The sequence below is a fragment of the Uranotaenia lowii genome, chromosome 2, assembly GCF_029784155.1.
Source record: "Uranotaenia lowii strain MFRU-FL chromosome 2, ASM2978415v1, whole genome shotgun sequence".
NCBI classification, from domain to species: Eukaryota; Metazoa; Arthropoda; class Insecta; order Diptera; family Culicidae; genus Uranotaenia; species Uranotaenia lowii.
Genome location: NC_073692.1, coordinates 213,256,726 through 213,278,084, shown reverse-complemented (window position 1 = coordinate 213,278,084; position 21,359 = coordinate 213,256,726). Strand labels below are relative to the sequence as shown.

General features: G+C 35.9%; 1 protein-coding gene across 1 annotated transcript in view; it reads left to right on the top strand.

Moving 5' to 3' along the window:
• The window catches only part of LOC129749891 (intersectin-1), a 40,100-nt gene extending 27,960 nt beyond the window's left edge, over positions 1-12,140 (top strand). Inside the window, exon 14 of the mRNA XM_055745011.1 lies at positions 10,308-12,140. Coding sequence (XP_055600986.1) covers positions 10,308-10,318 — 11 coding nt within the window. The 3' untranslated portion in view covers positions 10,319-12,140. The remainder of the gene's footprint in view (positions 1-10,307) is intronic.
• Positions 12,141-21,359: the final 9,219 nt, after the last annotated feature.

The following is a 21,359-nucleotide window of genomic DNA, read 5'->3' as shown; positions in this document are numbered from 1 at the left end:
GTTTCGCACTCGTACAGTAATACGGATTTCACGTTTGAGTTGAAGATTCTGATTTTCGTTCGTAGAGAGATCTGGCGTGACCGCCAGATGTTTCGGAGACTCGCACACGCAAATCGGGCCTTTCTGATCCGGGTTTTGATGCCTTTCCTGGTACCACCATCAGGCGTTATCTGGCTGCCAAGATACTGGAAGCACTCCACTTTCTCAACTTGTAGCCCAGCTACCATGAAACTGGAGGGATTTCCTGTGTTGATCTCCATCGACTTGGTCTTTCCGACATTGACTTTGATACCTGCCTTGGAAGTTTCGGTGAGGTCTTCGAGTTTGCTCTGCATATCCGGTTGTGTTTGGGCGAGCAAAACAATATCGTCAGTTAGGTCAAGGTCGTTCAGTTGCTCCATTGTTGAAGGATTCCACGGCAATCACTCCAGCAGTTACCGGCATTGGTTCGGACAAGACACCGTCGTGCAAGACCTTGCACGAAAATGTCTCGTATTGTGCTTCGATGAGATGGACTAGTTTCACTGGTACTCCTCTTCGCCTCAGAGCCGCCCAGATGTTTTCATGGTTAAGTCGGTCAAATGCTTTTTCGAAATCAACGAACACCAGCAGAAGAGAGTCCTGGAATTCGTTGATTTGTTCCAGTATGATTCGTAGCGTTGTGATGTGGTCCACACATTATCGACCGGATCGGAATCCAGCTTGTTGCCGTCGGAGTGGGTCCATTTTCTACTGGATCCTATTCTGGATTACTTTGAGGGTTGTACAGATCAACGTTATGCCTCGCCAGTTACCGCACTCTGTCAGGTCTCCTTTCTTCGGGACCTTTATGAGGATACCCTGCATCCAGTCGGCCGGGAATATAGCAGTATCCTAGATGTCAGCGAAAATTCCGTTAGCTATAAATTTTTATCTGAAAAACTTAAATGATTTCGCTTTCCTCTCTTTGATTACTTCGACGAAAATTACGTTGTTTTCTTTTTAAATATTTTATTACAGTTTTGCGGCTTTCTTTGCTTATCGGCTTCCAACTATTTAAGATACTCCTCTACTAGTTTGAACATCTTTCAATAATTTCAATATTGAGATCTGCTCAATTTATTACTTAAAAATTCATTAAAACATACGAAAACAACATATGAGGCCCTTGAAGCCAAAGGGGTATATGTGCATGGAAGCTTATTTCGAGAAAACAGGCTTTTAAGTTGTTGTGTTTGGCCATTTTCCATATATTTTTCGAAAAATATTATTTTGCTTTGGAACCTAAAAGTATCTAAATAAAATTCTAAAAATCTGAAAAAATCACCAAATATAGTTTGAAATATGAAAAATCGTTTGGCATTATTAACTCGGCATCGACCATTTTGTCACTTATACCCCTTTGGCTCTGAGGGCTTCATATTATATTTTTAAAGTAAACAAAAGTTGATTTACTAATTTAGTTCCATCACAGAGAAGTAAGTGACATTGCTGGTGCAAGTGTTTCTTTTTCTTCACAAAAACCAGTTAACTGTTTTATCACAAACCAAAAAGTGGTCGATCAATAAAAAAGTTTAACTAAAAAAGTGTATCGGAAATTTTGAAATTAAAAAAAAACATTAAGGCCTGTTTTCTCGAAATCGGCATTTTGTCAGTCGAAGCAAAGAGAATGTTCTCCCCGTTGCATGGTACGATATTAAAAAAAAAAATGACTAAAATGGCTCAACAACAAGGTTCTGCAATCCATTTTTTTTGGGTACCATCACATCGAGGAGTCCAGATGATCAAGAAGCAAAACTACACTGAACAAAATCCGGCTATAAGGTTTATTGGGAATTTTAGTGTTTTCGCACTAAAGGAAAATCCAATACTTTTTATCAGAAGAAAAATGATTTATTTTATCAGAATTTTCAATGAATGTTAATAGAGAGCAAAATTATTACGATTTATTATTTAAACTAGTGTAATGAATGATTCCATCATTGAAATCAAATATACCTGAAATTTAATTTCTATTTCTCATCTTATTTATTCAAATAAACAAATTTAACCAAAATTATTTTATTTAAACATTTATTAACAAATCAAGGTATTTAAAAAGTAACACTGCACTGCACTTCAAACACTTTTTATGGATGGTGGGACACAGTTTCATGCCTGATGCATGTTGATCCTGGCTGGTACATGAATCCAGATTCAGCGGATTGGGTGCTGTTGTTCTGGTGGATTGATGTTTCCTGGAAAAAAAAATCCGCATTAAGTTTCAAACGAATTGTGTTTTAAAAAATGAACTACCTGTGCATGGCGAAGAATGGAACCGTGCACGTTCTCGCTGAAGTCCGGATCTGTTTTCCTTCGCTGCTGTCCCTCATTTTAAGACCCGTGTTTTACCTGTTAGAATAGATATGAAAATATTAACACCAAGAAGTTCAGCCATTCCACTTTTCTAACTTACGCTTATAAATGATTGGCTTATTTATATGACAGCGATGAAATTTAAGTTATTTTTGCTGCCACTCAGCTGGTAAAATCCTCCGGGAAAAATTACTACTGGCTCAAAACACAAACAATCGTTCTTCTGGGATTATGTTTCCCAAACAAATTGACAGAGATTGATACGGATCACGACTCAGGCACGCCAGCATGTGTACTAACTTCAGAATGATGAAATGTATTAGAATTTCATATATGTTTTCCTAGGTATAACAGCTTTTGATATTCATTGGATTTGTCTATATTTCGTAATGGATTTATCGTTAGCTTCTATCACACACTGAATGATAAGATTTATCAGATTGACTCTTTAAATTTTATTACCCTATTTAGTTTAATAATTATTGGATTATCCTATGCATTTCACCAAGTGAGTGAGTCAGATACAATTTATTGGATTTTCTTATATTTTGAAAGGGTAATCTAGTAGCTAAAATTTGACTGTGAATAATAAGATTTATTGAAATTACACTATAAATTTAATCGCCCAATTCGGTTCAGTGTAGTTTGCCGGATGATTACATTTTCACACGCTCGGCCTTATTGAACCATAAATGCTTGAAAAATAACCATAATCGAAGTTTTGTGGATCAAGTCGTTTTATGAGTTTTCAGTGAAAAGTGCTTTATGGAGGATTCTTGTGAATAAAGGTGTTCTTTCTGATACACAAATTTTGTTAAAGAAACGTGACATTGGAATACATATGTATATAAAACAGTAGCAACATTTATGCAAAATGGTCCTTCGCAAGGAATCACCCAACAAGCAAAATACGTCTTAGGGGCCGTTCACTAATTACGTAAGCACATAGGGGGGGTGGGGGGGTTTCACATTTCCTTACGATCTCTTACTAGGGGGGTAGGGGGGGGTTTCCAAAAATCTTACGTAAGAAATGTTACATTGATAATTCGTCACAACCATACGAAACCATATTACTCAGGTTTTATTTTTATTTTTCCCTACCTATTTGTTGGCAATTTTTTATGTTATGTTATTAATCTTTAATCTTTTTTAATTATTTAAAAACAGTTGCTGGTTCTATAAAATTAATAGAGAACCAATTCAAACCAACATGGCACCAGAAACACTGAATCACATTATTTAAAAAGATCGTCGCTAATCGCTTTTCATCATAACAATCTTTTAATTGAGAAATTTATAGAAACAAACAGGGAAATGGTGTGTTCTGACACCACGATTTGAAAACATTTTCTTTCGAAAATGACTTCATAAAGTAGAAGTCTTTAAAAAAGATATGCGGGCTTTTAGATAATAAATTTCTAAACAGTTTTTTCAGTGATATCAACCAAGCCACTACCAACTCTAAATTTTACAAACTATTTACCAAAAAAAATCGTAAAACTTTACCGCTTATCGTTAAAGTGCATCTCAGCTGTTAGGTTGTTGTCGTTAAACATTTTCGCACCAATTCTAGTAGCATAAAACAATATTTTTTAAAGATTTGTATGATTTTTAGTTAAAAAACAAAATATTTTTTATGGTACCATGTGCTTACCTGATCTCTCATTTGTTTTTAAATCGGAATTTAGATTTTATATAGTTTTTTCGATTGTGGAAATTTATTGATGATAATTGTAACCTCGAACATGCTATATTTTCTATAATCGTAATGTTTTCTATAATCGTTTAAGACATTTCATCTGTTGTATTGTATGAATTATGCTTTTCAAATGCAGTTATTAAGTTTTACTTAAAAAGTGCTCTGCTTTGAAGCATGGATGAAACCTTTTTAATATTTTATAGCTGGTTTATGAAAAAATGTGTAAATTTCTTATAGAATTAAAAACGTTAGATGTTACTAGGGGGGGAGGGGGGGTTTCGAAAAATCTTACTTTGTCTTACCAGGGGGGGAGGGAGGGTTGAAAATGTTCAAAATCGTGCTTACGTAATTAGTGAACGGCCCCTTATCTCCCTCAGTGTTAACTACTGAATGATGCCCTACGAGAGGCAAACGCTTAGATAGACAAGCAGTGATTGGGAGAGCGATGGGACATAACTAACACTCTCACACTATACAGCTTCATGCAACACAATCGTTCAATAGACTACCACACATCTCCCCTCTTCTCCCAGGAAAAAAAGGAAAAGAAAATCGTTTCGCCGAAATTTTTAATCGAAGGAATAACATTTACTTACGCCCTGCTGTCAAAATTGTGTTTCCAGTTTTGTTCAATTTCAAAATAGGTATCACATTTTAACAACTTACAATTTAGGCAAACTGGCAGCCACGCTCAAAACTCCCACTTAATTCCATAGTCTATATCGCTTCGAGAAGTAAAAGCACTTTGCTATAATCAAACGGTCTCTTAAGGCGAGTCCAAAATTCCAGTAAATAATGAAAAAAACTTCCTTGAAATATCAGCTACAATTAGACGAAACTACTTATGATAATAAACCTTGGCTGCAAAAATTCGTGAAAGTTATTAAGATTTTTTATAACGTGTGATACTTGTTGCTATGGCTTCCCAAGCAACCAGAATTCCCTTAAAAAGGTTCCATAGAAGCTTAATCAGCTCTCGTTTGTGTCTGAAGAGAATGCTAATCAGCCCAAAATTTAAGTTCTTAAAGCTACTTTCAAGTTCGTTTAGGTGGCTGTAGAGAACGCTATTCAGCTTCTAAGAGAATGTCAAGTAACTTCTACGCGCCGAAAAATAAATCCAGTTGACAGATTGCTCTGACAACCAGATGACAGATTGCTAGATTGCCGGTCTGTCATGGTCTATCTTATTGATTTCAATTTTAATTTAATTTTTTTTTATTACAAATGCTACTTATGCTTACGAGAATTGAACCGCTGCTCTCTAGGTTGCCATGAAACTTACCTGCCTCTCGACCAATCCAGCAATAGTTCATTGCCATTGTAATAATTAGTACTTAAACTAATTTTATTTGGACTCGCGTATGAGCGATGATCGAATGGGTTGGTTGAGAGTTTAAACATTTCGTTTGTATGGACTTTCGGTACACCAAATAAATATGAAATTACAAATATTTTATCATCAAACGTTTATTCAGATAAATCGCTCTTTTAACACACAACATTATTACACACTATAACCTACGTCAGCGGTAGTCCTCCAGCAGAAATCATGTTTCCGAAACTACTGCATTTTGAAGTATGCATGCAGTGGGGGTCCTAATCACAGGCAGCAAGCGATGGTACTCTCCTCAATCGCAGCGGTGGATGAAGAAAAGGCTCTGAAAATATAAAAACTTCAATGTTAAAAATCCGGAAAATTCTTTAAATGTTTGTTTCAACCTCAGACATTTTTTTTCATTTTGCGTTGAACTCCATTCTAAACATGAGTACTGATATAAACAAAACAAATACCATGACATAAAATTGACAGACATATTTGACATGTCGCTTAGAATTCCCTAATAAGTTCTTTTAAATACCTAGAAGCTGGGGGAGGAAGACTGAAATTCGCTGTATCGTTTTCTGTATCGTTTTTTTACTGTTCGGCAAAAAACCAGCATTTGTTGAAAAGATTTGTAATCGTTTAAATTTTAACTTTAGATGATCAGTTTTGTGTAGCGAGTCATGTAACTCAGTTGTTTAGGTGTTACATTTAAGTCTTCTGGGTTAATTGCTGCAGATTCAAAAGTAAACATCGGAATGGAATACAGTAGCTAGATTATCCAATACCAGTCTGTCCACTTTGTCGTAAATATAAACTTTGAAGTATATAACCATGCTTTTCGGTCCATGGGAATCACCCTTAATCTAAATCTGTTATTGAAGCAATTTTTAAAAACAACCATTGATCAAACAATTTTTATTTATCTGCTTCAAAAACTTCAACGAAATTTGAGCGACTTAATACGCCTGAACATGCAAAAAATTGCTAGAGTGAAACGAAACCTTATTAAATAAATGTTCAATGCAAAACAAGTGCTTTTCAGCATCAAAAAAGTTTAATTGAAAATCTTTCAATAAGAAAGTAAAATTTTGAACCTGGTCGGTAGATTGATGAGAGAAATTTGACGTTTGAAAGATTTTTTTCTTTTTTTATTCAGTCTTCCTCCCCCAGCCTAGAAGTATCTTAGATTTCCCAAATAAGTTCCTTGGAACACCTGAAGTTATCTTAGAAAGTGCTTAGCGAACGCTACCGACCTTCTTTAAAGAAGTTCCATTAAAAGCGCTTAAAAGTTCCGTTATCGATATTTCAACCTTTCAAAAGGCGATAGAAGTTCCTGAATAACTTCTACGTGACATGAGTCACCTGAAATTCCCGTAAAACATTTTCTCAGCCAAATGTGAACTTCGGGGTTCCATCTTTAAGTGAGAACGCGACTTTTGGTTGCTTGGGTTACGTGGAAAAGTCGTGCATAACTTTATGTACATATGCAGTTTACTCCGTTACAACAGTTCACAAAAAGCAATGATATTTTAAAAAGATTCTTTTTCAATACTGAACAAACCGATTACGAGATATTGATTCTAAAGCGAGCACTAACCTGTTACGAAGCTTTGTTTTGGAAATGGGGTTGGATAGCAAACCGTTTTTCGCATCATACGTTTGTAATATACTTAAAAAATAAATAACTTTGCGGTGAATTTAGAATTAAATTTCATTATCTACTGTTTCCCGGGTCAAATATGACAAAAAAGTTTCTGTTTTAGGAGCTACGGTTGAGAGCATAATAATTCAATGAGAAACGTTCGACTCAGCAACAGTAACGTTACAACTCATACCACTAAGAGTACACAGCAGCTTTTGAATTGGCTACTTTCACGAAGGCAATTGATCAGTGATCTTCTATCTCCACATCATCACCATTGAGAAGCATTTGACACACCCTACCTACGTTTTCTTAAAGGTCCTACTTCCGGAGATATAAAATAGACATCATGGGTTAGAGGTTACTTAACCTGTTAACAGAGATGCCAATGTGCCTGATTTTTTCAGAATTTGCCTGATTTTTTGAGGCTCAGTCGATAACCTGATAAGCCATTGTATTTCCCTGATTTTTTTTTTAAAAAAGCTTGATTTTTTTTTTGTGAAAATGATGAAATTGGGTAGTAAGCAACTGCATTCGATACCATTGCTGAAGTGAAAATGTTATGTGGCGATGAAAAAAAAAGGTCACTACTTCGAGCGAAATTTCCGTTCCTTTGACGTAGCTTGATTTTTATTTTCACCAGTCCCTATTTTTACCAGTCCCTATTTCCACCCGTGTTTAAATAAGTTCAATTAGACATTCCTCAAATACATTTTATAATACTGATTTTACGCAAGTCAAATTTTGATAATAGGACTTTACATAGCTATCTAAAAAAAAAACCAACTCAACATTCTTTTTGAACACAGTTTTTTAAAATTCATTTTTAATCGGTTTTAAACGTGGCATGCGAAACATTCCAGGTGAATATGGCACATTTGTTCTCCACCTGATGGCATGGGTTCGATTCCCATCTCGGTACAGGGTATTAAATGTATGTCTTGAGATGTCCTCGTCATTTATTCTGTATGTAAAGCCTTAATCGGCTAAAACCTTGATTCTCTTTTAAAATTCAATGGCTATGGGGGGCGTTATTTTGACCCAAGGCCATTAACCAGCCTTATTCGATTCGATTTGTTCATACTCGAAGAAAACCTAGGTTGCAATAAGTGCGCCACTGATAGTTGTCAATTTGTTGGTTTTTTTCAGTATAACACCAGCCAGTACAAGCTGTGCATTGAAAACGGCAAATGGCCAGTGTTGAAAAAAAAAATCCCAAAATTGTGTTCCACATAAAGTCTTCAATCTCAATAATATCCACGGAAAATGACTATACCTTGTGTTATCCGTCTGAAGTGAAGATCAAATTTAAGACTTTTTCAATTCTTGCAGTAATCATCAAACGGAAACTCACCCCGAGTCTAAAATACGGGTGTATTTGTACGCGCATGTATTATATGAAAGTGAACACACTTACATCTAGAACTTACTCATAAATTTTATAACGAGTAAATAAAAAAGTACTTGTTTTGAAGATGTTACTGTTATCATATTTGCTGATGTTTTACTATTTCTCCAACTTTGTGAAGTTTTGTTATTAAGTCAATGAACTACCTTTTTTCAGATTCTGCAGTAATGATAGATGACTTCCCAAAGGTTTTTTGAGTCTGAATCTAGAATTAAGATCTCTTCCTAAATATAGCTGTATATTTTTGAAAGCCTCTGTTTTTTTTTCAACGTGTGGCTCGACCCTGAACTCACATGGGGCGGGTCGGTTAGATGTAAAGTCGCGCTGGAAAACATTCAACAACTCTTTCGTTGACGATTCTGAAAAGAACAGATTTGCACCAAAATACTACCAAACTTAAGGCATGAACAGGCAGGCCAAATGCCAAAAGAGGCGTAAGAAAGAACAACACTTCTGTTTCGACGCCCACTATGTATCCTGTTTAACTGTTGCACTGTCCGAGCTTATGGACACAATGCTTGGAAATAACCTTTCAACATCAAGATTCCATTCAAGCTCAAATGCGCAAATAGGGCACGCCTTAAAATAGACACGCATCCTAAACGCCTAAATGTAGGCACGTCATCAAACCGCTCAAAATATGCTTGGCGCGTTGTTTTTTCATTTGTTGTTGCTCTTGGTGTCGTTCTTGCATGGTACTTCGTTCTCGTCGGGGTTTGTGCTGGCGTCGTCGCTCTCTTTTGTCCCTGCATCGGCGTTGCTATTGGCTGCCGTTCGCTGCTACTGAGAAAGTCAACATTTATCTACGAATGTTGAGAAGGCCTCGCTCTCGCTCGTTTGATAATCAACGCATCTTTCGAAGAGCACCGAAGCTCGGTTGAAATTGTTTGAGGACAAGCAAGGAAAAGCGAGACCAACAAAAAGGGTGGGAGATGACAATGTTCGCTAAATTTCTCATCAACGAAGAATGTCGATTCATTGTGTTGGTGTTTTCTTCATCTGGTACAAATTGTCATCGCCATCATCATCGGACTTATTTCAATATGTCCTTAAAACCTGATAATTGTGCAACCCAATTCGAAGATTTGGCAACGTAATATCATCGACTTTTTAATCAGTTCCTTCGTGTACACACATAATGTCTACCGGTAAATATCAACTGTCACACAACGCTCCATACAACAACAATTTATTAGCTGTTGCCCAGAAGGAAGAAAAAATTTGCTTTGCAAACATAAGCTGTGAGTGTGTTTGTGTGTGAATGCGTTGATCAGATCACCCACAGGCGAGCTATTGCGTGGACATTCGAATTACCAAAGTGACCTACACCCACATCTGCTGTCCCGAGTTCTCAATAACTTTAAAACATCCGCCATTTTTTTCATCGCTGCTCGTCTTGAGCGAAGAACGTCGTTTAATTCGTGCCACAAGCGATCACTGAAACGAATCTTTAAGTTGCTCATTCTGGGCAAATAATTATTTCAAAAATGCTCGTCCCGAGCTATCATACATTAACATTAAAATATTAACAATCATTTCCTTCCTGCTCGTCCCAAGCTATCGAAAACAGACAACATACAAAAATCACAGTACTCGTCCCGAGCAAAAAATCTTTTTTTTTCTTTTTTTTTCAATGCTAGTTCCTAGCTTTATATCTCTATATATAATGTAAAATAGATTTGTAATTTTCTCTGCTTCCAATACCCACTTGGCCAGCTATGTTACAGAGATTAAGCCAAATAGTTGTAGGAAATAAAAAAAAAGAGAATGTCCCAAAAAATCAGATGCAGCCAACTTTACACCCATTTGTACCGAATAATAGAGAAAATATCCACTTTTCTGACGGAGCAGTTTAGCAACACAAAATGCCTTTCATGAGATCATTTTTTTTTTTTTTCAGGTAACGTATAACGAGAATGGTGGTCATCTTCTACTGTATCGCATGATTTGCATGGCAAAACAACCACCAACAAAAGCATCTACTCAACACCTACCACAACCACCACCAATAATGAAAGCTGCATTGCTTCTATCCACCAGAAGGACGGCGTCAATAATAATAATAATGAAAACTATTATAACAATGAAAGTAACAATTATACAAGATATAGTAATATAACCAAGAGCGACATCAGCAACAATAATCACTCGACAAATGCTATTGATTCATGGAACTAATTTGCTAATACTGCTGATCTAAAACCACACAGTTAATATAGATATGTATGTGTAATTGCCATAGACTACACCTCACAGCTACAGTCACGAAAAAGGAAGAAAAAACACAAATCACTCAAATCACACACAAACACAATAGAAACCCCGATGCTGAAACAATCCACTGCACTAGTGCGATACAGTGCCATCTGCGTTTTGAATCCTCTCTACAACTTAAACCTGCATGCAACATCGATCGGTAGCATCTATTGGGTTGAAGAAAAAAGAAACAAAAGAATGTAGAAACTAATACCAAATAATCGTTGGCTCTTTACACACTGTTATTCGATGAGTAAAACAGGCAACTTTCTTTCCTCTATATCATATCTTAAAAATTATATGAGCATTCAAAAGGACAAAACCAAACAAAAATCGAAAAAATTGTTTCTTGTTATTTATGATAGCGAATCGTTCGTCAGTATTCAGTATGTTTACCTTACAACAGCATTGTTGTGATAGGTTTTCATCGCTAGCTTTAGAACTAGTAATATGTAGTTTGAATTGCTGCGCAAAATCACGCAAATTTGCTTCCAAGCAAGGATTTAGTTATCTGAAGAGAAAATGGCAGTTGATTCTACACAACCACAACTAAACAAATACTCACAAACAATCGGCGTTGTGCATGGTAACGTGTGAAAGATGAAGAAATCAATCTACCGATAGCTTAGACATCTTATCAGAGAACAAAAAGGTTACAAAATGGCATTTCCAACGATCAATATTCGAACTATGTTAAGTGTTTTTGAAAGCTTCAGATTTTATTCTCGTTGATGTATCTTTCCTTTCCTCGAAAAGCTGTAGAAACGAACTCACACTCTCTCACACACACAAATTACATCAGTACGCAAATACATGAGGAGAGCATCGATAGTGCTAAATAAATGTTGAAATCATATCAGTTTTTAAGTGTACCCTAAACAAGCATCTAATATCTCTATTTCGCTCAAATCGTGCAGCTGTATATAAATATAAAGAACCGATGATCTACACCATAGAATGAATGATTTCACCGAACAGCAATAGGACAGGTACTTTTAGCAATGCTGTATTCGAGACATGCAGATTCTAGGTTATCGAGGTCGTTTTTATAGTTCATTTATAATTTTTAGTTATCGTATGCCAATATGCCACCGCGAAAGGTATGTACTCTCAATCAAGAATAGTTTTAAACAAGCGTACATTATTGCTAGTTATTTCGTTGTACTAAGAAACTATATAAATATATAAATATGGACATTATTGCATAAAGACACAAACACATAAAACTTAGACAACATATTATAAATATACATGTATGGGTTATATTGAACAATAAAGAGTAGAAACAGAGAAATCAAACAAACTTAACCAATACCAGTTGTAATCACGAACCGAATCAATTACAATAACAAAAAAGTATGTATATTATGAAAAAAAAAAAAGAAGATGCATCCGAACTACGTTCAACGCAAAACAGAGACATTAAAAATGGACAAAAGAAAATAAAAGTTGGTTCTTCAAAGCATACAATATGAAACTGGTGTTTTATTGACCTATTTTTCTTTGAGTTATTGTGAACACCTTTCTCGGCCGATCTTCACCAGTATCTCAACAGCACATTCAGTAGAAATAAAGGTCTACATTCACAATCAACAATTCTTCCAACTTGCCTTTCAACTTCATAAATTTGAGTTTATATATTTTGAAAGCATTGCCTTTGTTCACAATAATAAGTTTAAGGTCGAGTATCGTGTTTACGTTTCTACTCATAGAGCTCGATTGTTATGCCTTTGTGCCTCCGGAAATGGCTTTGATCGATGAACCCTAGTGGACATTATAACTTTAAGGCGAGATGGATTCGAAACAAAAGTGGCCCCTGATAAATCTCTCTGGAGCCATCGTGAGTTTCAGCTGTCTGTTGTTTTCTTCAACTCTTCGTTTGATAATATGTATAAAAAAATTGTCTCAGATGATGCATCAAGACTATGAAGGAATCGTATTAAAAAACTATTAGATACATGTACATCATTTGTTACTGTTTAGAATGATTTAAACCTTCCTTCTTGGCTTGTTTCTGCATATGACCCGAAGTATACCTTCTGGATGCTAAGTTTCAGGAATAGTAGAAACCTAGATACATAAAATTTTCTGACTATTCCTGGAATAAGAAGCTCTAGAATCCCTTGTTTTTAGATTTGGAATTGGATTACATAAGACTATCAACAAAATTTAGGACAATTAGCCGATTAGGGTCATATTGTCCCCGATTGATTATGATTTTTATGATCTTAAGAAACCGATCTTAAAGTGGAAATGTATGAATAAAATGGGGGTTTTCCAACAGATATAATTATTCATAAGTTTAAATGAATTTAGATACTTTAGACGCCCATAATGAAACAATAAAAATACTTGGTTTCACAGACCACAGGTGGTAATCAAGGTTGCCGAAAAAAAATCAGTTTTTGACAAGAAAAATTCTCGAATTCTGTGATTTGAGCCTTGTAGTGTCTTGCCGCGTCCTGCCGGTGGCTCGTACCAAACACGAATGAATCCCCGATGGCTCGGTGCCGTTACTCGTTGTTCCTTGCGCTCAATACGTATATGTGTGTGTGGATGTAGTAATTCACAGGGATGTAATCTGAGGGGCTATTCACGGGGTTATCATCAAGTAGTACGATACTACAAGCCTAAAATTCTGTGACGCTATTTTTATGAAATTCATTCCGAACTGGGGGAGGAAGACTGAATAAAAAAAAAAAAAACTTTCAAACGTCAAATTTCTCTCATCAATCTACCGACCAGTGCGAAGGTTCAAAATCTTACTTTTATATTTAGTGAATTTCAATAAAACTTATTTGATGCTGAAAAGCACTTGTTTTGCATGAAACAATGATTTAATTAGGTTTTGTTTTGCTCTGGCAAGTTCTGCATGATCAAGCGTATTGAGTTGCTCAAATTTCGTTGAAGTTTTTGAAGCTGATAAATAAAAATTGTTTGATTAATGGTTGTTCTAAAAATAGCTGAAATTACAGATTTAGATTTTGGGTAGTTCCCATTGACCGAAAACATTTTTATATAGTTTAAAGTTTACGATTACAAATCTTTTCAACAATTGTTGGCTTTTTGTCGAACAGTAAAAAAACGATACAGAAAACGATACAGCGAATTTCAGTCCGAAATCCCAGATTCCGAAATCATGTGAAACATCAACAAATTGGAAAATCTTTACAGTTTCAATAGAAAAAAAAATCAATTTTCATTGCCTTGATTTCATGTTTTCATGAATAAGAGTCAGAAATAAAAAGTCGAAAATGACATAAAAATTTATAACTTTGGAAATCTGTACAAAATTTAGGAAATCTGTGAAAATTTGAAAAACTCTGTCATCTGTGGCTCAGATTCTGTGACGAAATTTTGCTCAAAATTCTGTGATAATGCAGATTTTTCTGTGATTTTGGCAACTTTGGTGGTAATATGAACAGTATCTAAAGCATAGTCCACATTCGGCAACTTGAACTGCGATTCCGGTTGCTGAGACTTGTTTATGTTTAAATCTTGGTTGCTGAAGGTCTCCAATATCTGTCGGGAGACTTGAGACGAGACATCATCAAAAACAAAGTCTCAGCGACCGTAATCGCAGTCCGAGTTGCCTAGTGTGGACTAGGCTTAACAAGTTTTATAACTATATGATGTTATTACTTTTAATTCATGAAGTATAATATGATATGGATGAAAAATAACATTTCTGTTTAATTACATCCTTTCCAAATTAAAAGTGATACATTGGTAATAAGGGGCTGATAGGGTTACTAGTTTAGTAATTTATTCTCCAAATTTAGACACTTTGTGGATCAAATGAGATGTATATTGATTTTTGCTTTTGTATTTATGCTTTTCATGACACTGAGGAAAAGCTACACCCAAAATAATCCATACATCGTTGCTACGTGAAAATCTACATAATTTTTATCTAATTGATTTTCACGTAGTTTCGATCAATATAACAGGTGAACGCAGCTCAATAAGAATTTGTACTTTATGAAATTCAGTTACAATTTACGTGAATTTCAAGTGAGTTGGATACGATGTGAAGATGAAGAATAAATTGGGGTTGATTTAGTTAAGGCTTTTCTCTGATGAATAGAAATAAAAGTTTTATTCAATTTTATTTATTCACACTATATTCTTTAAAACAAAACACAAACACTATCACTTTTCGATCTGAGGGGAAAATTTATGAATTTGCGGCTTTATCGGTGAGGGTTAAAGAGTTGAAAATGAAAGAGGGATACAAGATCAGAAGAAAATTCTAAGGTGGTGAAAAGAGCGGGACAAAGAATTTAGCATGTGGTCAAGCTTCTATTTCAAATGCTCTTCGCTCTTTTCACCACCTTAGAATTTTCTTCTGATCTTCTATCCGTCTTTCATTTTCAACTCTTTAACCCTCACCGATAAAGCCGCAAATTCATTTCATAAAACAAATTCACGGTGGTTTCTCCTCTTAAAATGGGAAAATTTATTTTCTGTCAGCGGGGATCAATTTTTTTTTGCTTCGACTTATCCTTTTCTTTAGATCTACACGGGCGTAAAAAATTCAGCATCAGTACGTTGATAAGGTTCTGAACCAATCATGGAATTACGGAAAAAATCTCCAAACCAATTTTCACAACTCATACAAAGCTCAACAAACTGATAGATGTTAGCTCTTTTTCTTATAAGAATTTATAACCAAACTTTTTTGAAAATTGCTCCATTGATTTCAAAAGCCATTCCCTTAGACTTTACGTGAAATTCATGATGAAAAAAGTTAGTTATTCCAAAATCACGTAGAACCGATGGGATGCATCAAAAGCTTAGTCTACGTGAAAAATACCGTAGAATTAGTTTTAAAATTTTTTTGGGTGTAAACTACCGAAAAACTAAAAATTTAATTCTGAAAAAAAGTCAAATACGACACTCAGATTAACTCAAGAATAGTAATCTATTCTTTAGGTTTATTTTTTGTCGAAATAATGTGTGGCGAATTTCAGCAATCTCCGAAATCTTTTCTATAACCTCGTTTGCGGAATATGATCTTGAAAACCAAAAACTTTTTTTTTATTGTGAATAAATCTTTCTAATTACCCAATTTTAGTGTACAAAGTAAGATTTTATTATTCTTTTTTTATAACTTTTTTCTTCATAAATAGATTGCGAATCGGCTGATTGCACTTTTTGTCATCTGCTACAAGGAAGGTTCAGCTTCTAGGAAGAGTAAGCCTTGATTTTTCGGCAATTAATGCGTTTTTTTTTCTTCGTCAGTGAAAATTTTCATTTTAGATATTAAAGTGATAAAATTTCTAAAATAACGTATCTACCACGTGTTATTGGTCGTTCAGTGTGATCGGTAAAGAGTTACAGCTTCCCCAGCGGCAACATAAAAAAAATGAACAGCATTCCTCTCACTCAGCGCTGTAATGAGACAGAATTCTTCGAGGGTGGCTTGGAAAGTGGAATGCTTCTTCAACTAGCAGGGGCTAAAGCTTATTTGGTGAGTCCGTCCCATGATTGTATTAAGCGTAAATTTTAACAAAGAATGATTTCTGGAAGATTTTTGTACGAAAATGTTCAAATTTTGGAAATATTTGAGTGTCCTTGATGGCCTAGACTTCTCTTACTCGCATAACAGTCCCATATGAAAAAACGAGTAAGCGAGAAAATGAGCTTTTTCTGTTTTGGAATATATTTTCGATTTATGACCACAACTTTCAGATAAACAAAAATAGTTTGTTGGAATGATTTTTAGGTTGTCATAATAAATCGAAGAACATAAAAGTTCCGAGATTGGGCTTTTATTACGACCCGGAGCACCTTTTTATCCGTTATGGGACTGTTATGCGGGTTTATACGAGACTTTTTTCAAATCTTCTCGCATAACAGTCCCATGCCAAATATATTTTTATCTACCATTGTACTTTTTTCCATGGATTTAATTATTTCTGTGATTTTATTGCACGTGCAGTGAGATGTTATGTTTCAAAAAACTCTTTTTTCATAATCAGTTAAGGTTTTAATTTTCAATTAGTTTATTAATGCAAATTCAGTCTTGTTAAGTCAAGCTTATGAATAACCATCTTTTTTGGTTAATTTGTTTTCCATGCAATTGTGAAATCAATATGAGGCAAAGAGTTAAATTGCACAGATGACTTTTCGAAAACAATCTTATTCAGTTATCACAACATACATATCAAGTTAAAAATGAAAAAGAACAAAATGTATCTTCATCCATCAATATTTTTTAATAATTTAAATAACTTCTTTTAATTATTTTTCGAAGTATGATAAAAGTATCTTTACTCTAAAGAGTGCTTTTTTAAAACACATTGAGTGTGTTAGGAACAAGAATTAGGAAAACAAGTTAGTTTAAAGAAAATTTAAACACATTTTTTACTTTACTATTAAACTTCTTATCACTGCCTCAAAGATAGAAATTAGGAGTGTCCTTTAAAAGATGTAGGAGCATAGGAGGTGTAGGAAACCATTAACTGATTAACCAAAATGAATCCTGATCTTAAACCTTTCCTCGACTAACACAACCCTTCCCTTGGGTATTTAAATATAGATTTGCAGACGTATAGACGGTTTCTATAGTTGGGAATATTGACTTACCTTTGTTTCTGAATTTTTCAAAATTAATTTTTGGTATATAAAGGGACAAAAGGTTGTTAATTGATCCTATGAAGTGTCCTACTAACAATCCTTCCTTCATTCCTTATTGACTACTAGGACGTGGCCGGTGACGTTATTGATCTTTTTCAAAGGGAGAGCATGAGTTTTGTGCATTGTGAATGAACTGCTAGTCCCAAGCACCATTCTTCTGGCCCTTTTACAAAACTGATGGCCCCGATCAATCACGGGATAAATAGCAATCATTGGCGAGGTAGAACTTGTTTTGCTTAGCCAGGCCAGCGATCATGGAATTTGAAGTGGAGCAAAGTCTAATCAATTATGTTATCTGAAGTTTGAAATGAATGATTTTTCTAAGCACTTCAAGTTCAATGATTTAATGTGGATATCTGTAGTCAACTAAGCTTAGCTAAGCTAGCAGAAGGAAGGTTCAGCTCTCAGCTTTCATGGTTTTCGAAAAAAAAGTGGCTCCTGATAAATCTCTCTGGAGCCATTGTGAGTCCTATACAGGGTGCGTCATCAGGATGTATACGATTTCATCGTTGCATAACTCCGCCAATTTTCAGCCGATTTTCAAAAATGGACAAGAATCTTTCAGGACATTTTACGCCATTTATTCCAAATCAGTTTTACAGAGTCCGGGAATTGAACTGCTACATGAATTAAAGGGTTATTATTACCTAGGTCAGGCAAATATAAATTATCCTGCAGCATTTTTGCAGCATTTTTTACTTTTCGACAAAAAAGGAGCACTTTTTGAAAAGATCAACAAATCAACAAAGCTGTTGTTTCATAAATGAGGCATGCTCAGTTTGGTGAAACTTGTAAACTTATTCAATGCAAAACTCTCTCAACGACTTGAAAAAAGTTTTAAGAATGATCATTCTAATGAAACAAAATTCGGTGCCTGCTCACTGGTCGGTGATTTAATCAGATCAATGTGACATTTGAGCGCCTTTTTTGTTTTTATCTTCTATTTTCCACCCAGCGGAATGAACCTGGAACACCGTCCTGCATGTTCCTGGATGGCATCATGGCGAACTCTGACTCCGGAATCTGCGATCTCTTTGCCAATAAATTGTCGAGCATCTTTGATACATCTTCAATAACTGACGACCAACTGAATTTTGCCATCAGGAGTGTTTCACCACTGGGCTTTTCTTTAAATGGTATAACAGTCGAGGACACAACCATCTCTAAAGCAGCCACTAAGCTCAAAATCTCCTTCTCTACGGGCCCGGATGGGATACCAGCTACCTTCCTGAAGCGTTTTATGCCTTCTTTGCTGACTCCTATCAGGCTTATCTTCCAAGCTTCGCTTGACCAGGCCACCTTCCCCTCACTGTGGAAAGAAGCTTACATGTTCCCGGTTCATAAAAAGGGAGATAGGAAAGATGGTCATAATTATCGAGGAATTTCAGCTCTGTGTGCTATAGCCAAACTTTTCGAATTGGTGGTTTTAGATCCCATTTTCATGTTCTGCAAGCACAACCTCTCCAACGACCAGCATGGATTTATGCCTCAACGCTCAACTACAACTAACTTACTAACCTTTACCTCATATGTGCATGACAGTTTTGCAAAGAAATCCCAAACTGATGCCATCTATACCGATCTGTCTGCCGCATTCGACAAGGTGAATATTGCCATCGGAAAGCTCGCGCGTTTAGTATTTTGTGGATCTCTCATTCCGCAGTCACCTTACTGGACGTAAATTGACAGTTCGTACGGGAAACTGTTTTTCCAGGCAGTTCTCAGCTCCATCAGGCGTGCCTCAGGGAAGTCATTTAGGGCCGTTAGTATTCCTAATCTACTTCAATGACGTGCTGCAACTCCTCGATGGACCAAAATTGGCGTATGCCGACGACTTGAAACTGTACTACGCTATCAATGGCTCCGAGGAAGTGGACTTCCTGCAGAACCAGTTTAACCTCTTGCCTCCTGGTGTGATGCCAATCGCCTACCTTTAAACCGTGATAAATGTGTAGTAATATCATTTTCCCGCAAACGACGCCCGTTCTCAGCCGTTTATTTCCTTGGAAACGATGCAATCTGTCGAGCTCAACACGTGAAAGATCTTGGTGTGATCCTCGACGCGCGGCTGGATTTTAAGAATCACACCAACTATATCGTTGACAAAGCCTCCAGAAGCCTGGGTCTTCTTTTCCGCATGACGAAGGACTTTAAGGACATCTACTGCCTGAAGAGTCTTTACTGCAGTCTGGTTCGATCGATCCTCGAATATGCTTCTGCAGTTTGGTGCCCATATTATCAAAACGGTTCTGCCGCATCGAAGCCATCCAACGACGTTTTTTTGAGGTATGCCCTTCGACACTTAAAATGGCAAGACCCTTTTCGACTTCCCAGCTACGGCTGCCGCCTGATCGACATCGACACGCTGCAAGCCCGCAGGGCCACCACTCGTGCGTCTTTCGTCGCTGATCTGCTTTCATCAAGAATCGACTCTTCTGCACTTTTGGAAGTTCTTCCACGTAGCGTCCGACCTCGTGGCTTGAGGAATCGGGATGTTCAGCTCTTCGTTCCTGTTAGACTAAACAATTACGGGGCCAACTCTGCAATAATTGGCGTCATCAAGACCTTTAACCGCTTCTCAGAACATTTTGATTTTGACGTTTCGAAGGTTGTATTCCGAAGAAGAATTCTTAGTGTTCTAAGTTCAGTGTAGATTTGTATTTGTAGTTAGTCTCTTAATTTTTAAATATCATTTGGATCAATATATGATCTGTTGATTTAACAATAAATTAATAAAGACCCCTGGATTATTACGAAGCATATAAAACCGAATTAGATGACTCCTTGTCACTTTGTGTACAATATGTCTATGTAGAAGATATATTGGTTAGTTTTGTAACCAACTGATTTTGGAAAAGTAGGCCTCGAACCTTAACGTAGTGCTTTGATTGCCTGATTCAAAGTGTGAAACGGCAGAAAAACATATTTCGTGAGTTGTCCAATATACGTGTATGTTTTCTTTTGATACATATTTCGCCTATTACAGGAAGGAAGTGTAAAATGAATCAACTAAGATCACAAAGGCTACTTGAATCATCTGTATTAGGACTATGGGAATGTTACAATGAACTCAACTAATCAGCAGTATCTGGATTTTCGGACTCAATAACACTCAATACAAGGTTTTTAAAATGTAATAGAAAATAACAGTTCTTTTTTATTATACATCCTGTTGCCACTTGTTGTGTGCTAATCAAACGTTTCGTAACCGCTTTTATGTTTGATTATTTATTTTCTATTCCTGTAGCAGCACTCTCTTATACTCACCCACAACATTCGGCTGGTAAAAGTTTTAAACTCTACTAGTGTCCTTTTTACTTCCAATGACAAACTTATTCAGTAGATCCAATCCATCCTAAATTTTCCGAACAGCACTTTTCAAACAATCTCTCTAAAGTTTGTTGTTTTTTTTTGTAGTCAGATAGGAATCCATTGAAGCTCCGAAGTTTGTCATGTACCTCCTCAGAATTGAATATCGTTTCTAAAGTTAAATGTTAGATTTTTTGCACCATAAAGATCAAATTAACTACAAAGTTCATAAGGAAAGATGATGACGCCAATCCGATAAATAACCTACGCAAAAATAGTTCGCCCGCTTGCCCCGGAAGGCAAGTAACCTCCCTAAATATTTAGTAATCGTTATTAAAACTGCACGCCGAATTTCGATTAAATTTTTTTCTGGTTGAAAATTTACTGAATAGATTTTTAATGTTAAACTTCTACAATTTTCATTAACCTAGCCCGTCAGCCGTTTTCGTTTCCGATTTTGTTTTGTTTTTTTTTTTGCAAGTGTGGTAGAGTGATTTACTTAAACGCTAGCAGTCGATTTTCAGTTTTGGTTTATCTTCTTCCATTCAAATCGTTTCGATTTACCTACGGTGAGTCATTTTGTGGGAGTGTCTATTTACAAGACTGGGGTTCGTGAACATTTTGTTTATTTTGCATTCAATTCACCCTTCCTGCCTGCATAATTGTATCTTTAAAGTTTTCTGATTTTTAAAGCATTCTAGTATAGTGTTTAGGTCATTTCATCGACGGTTGATTTTGCTTAGTG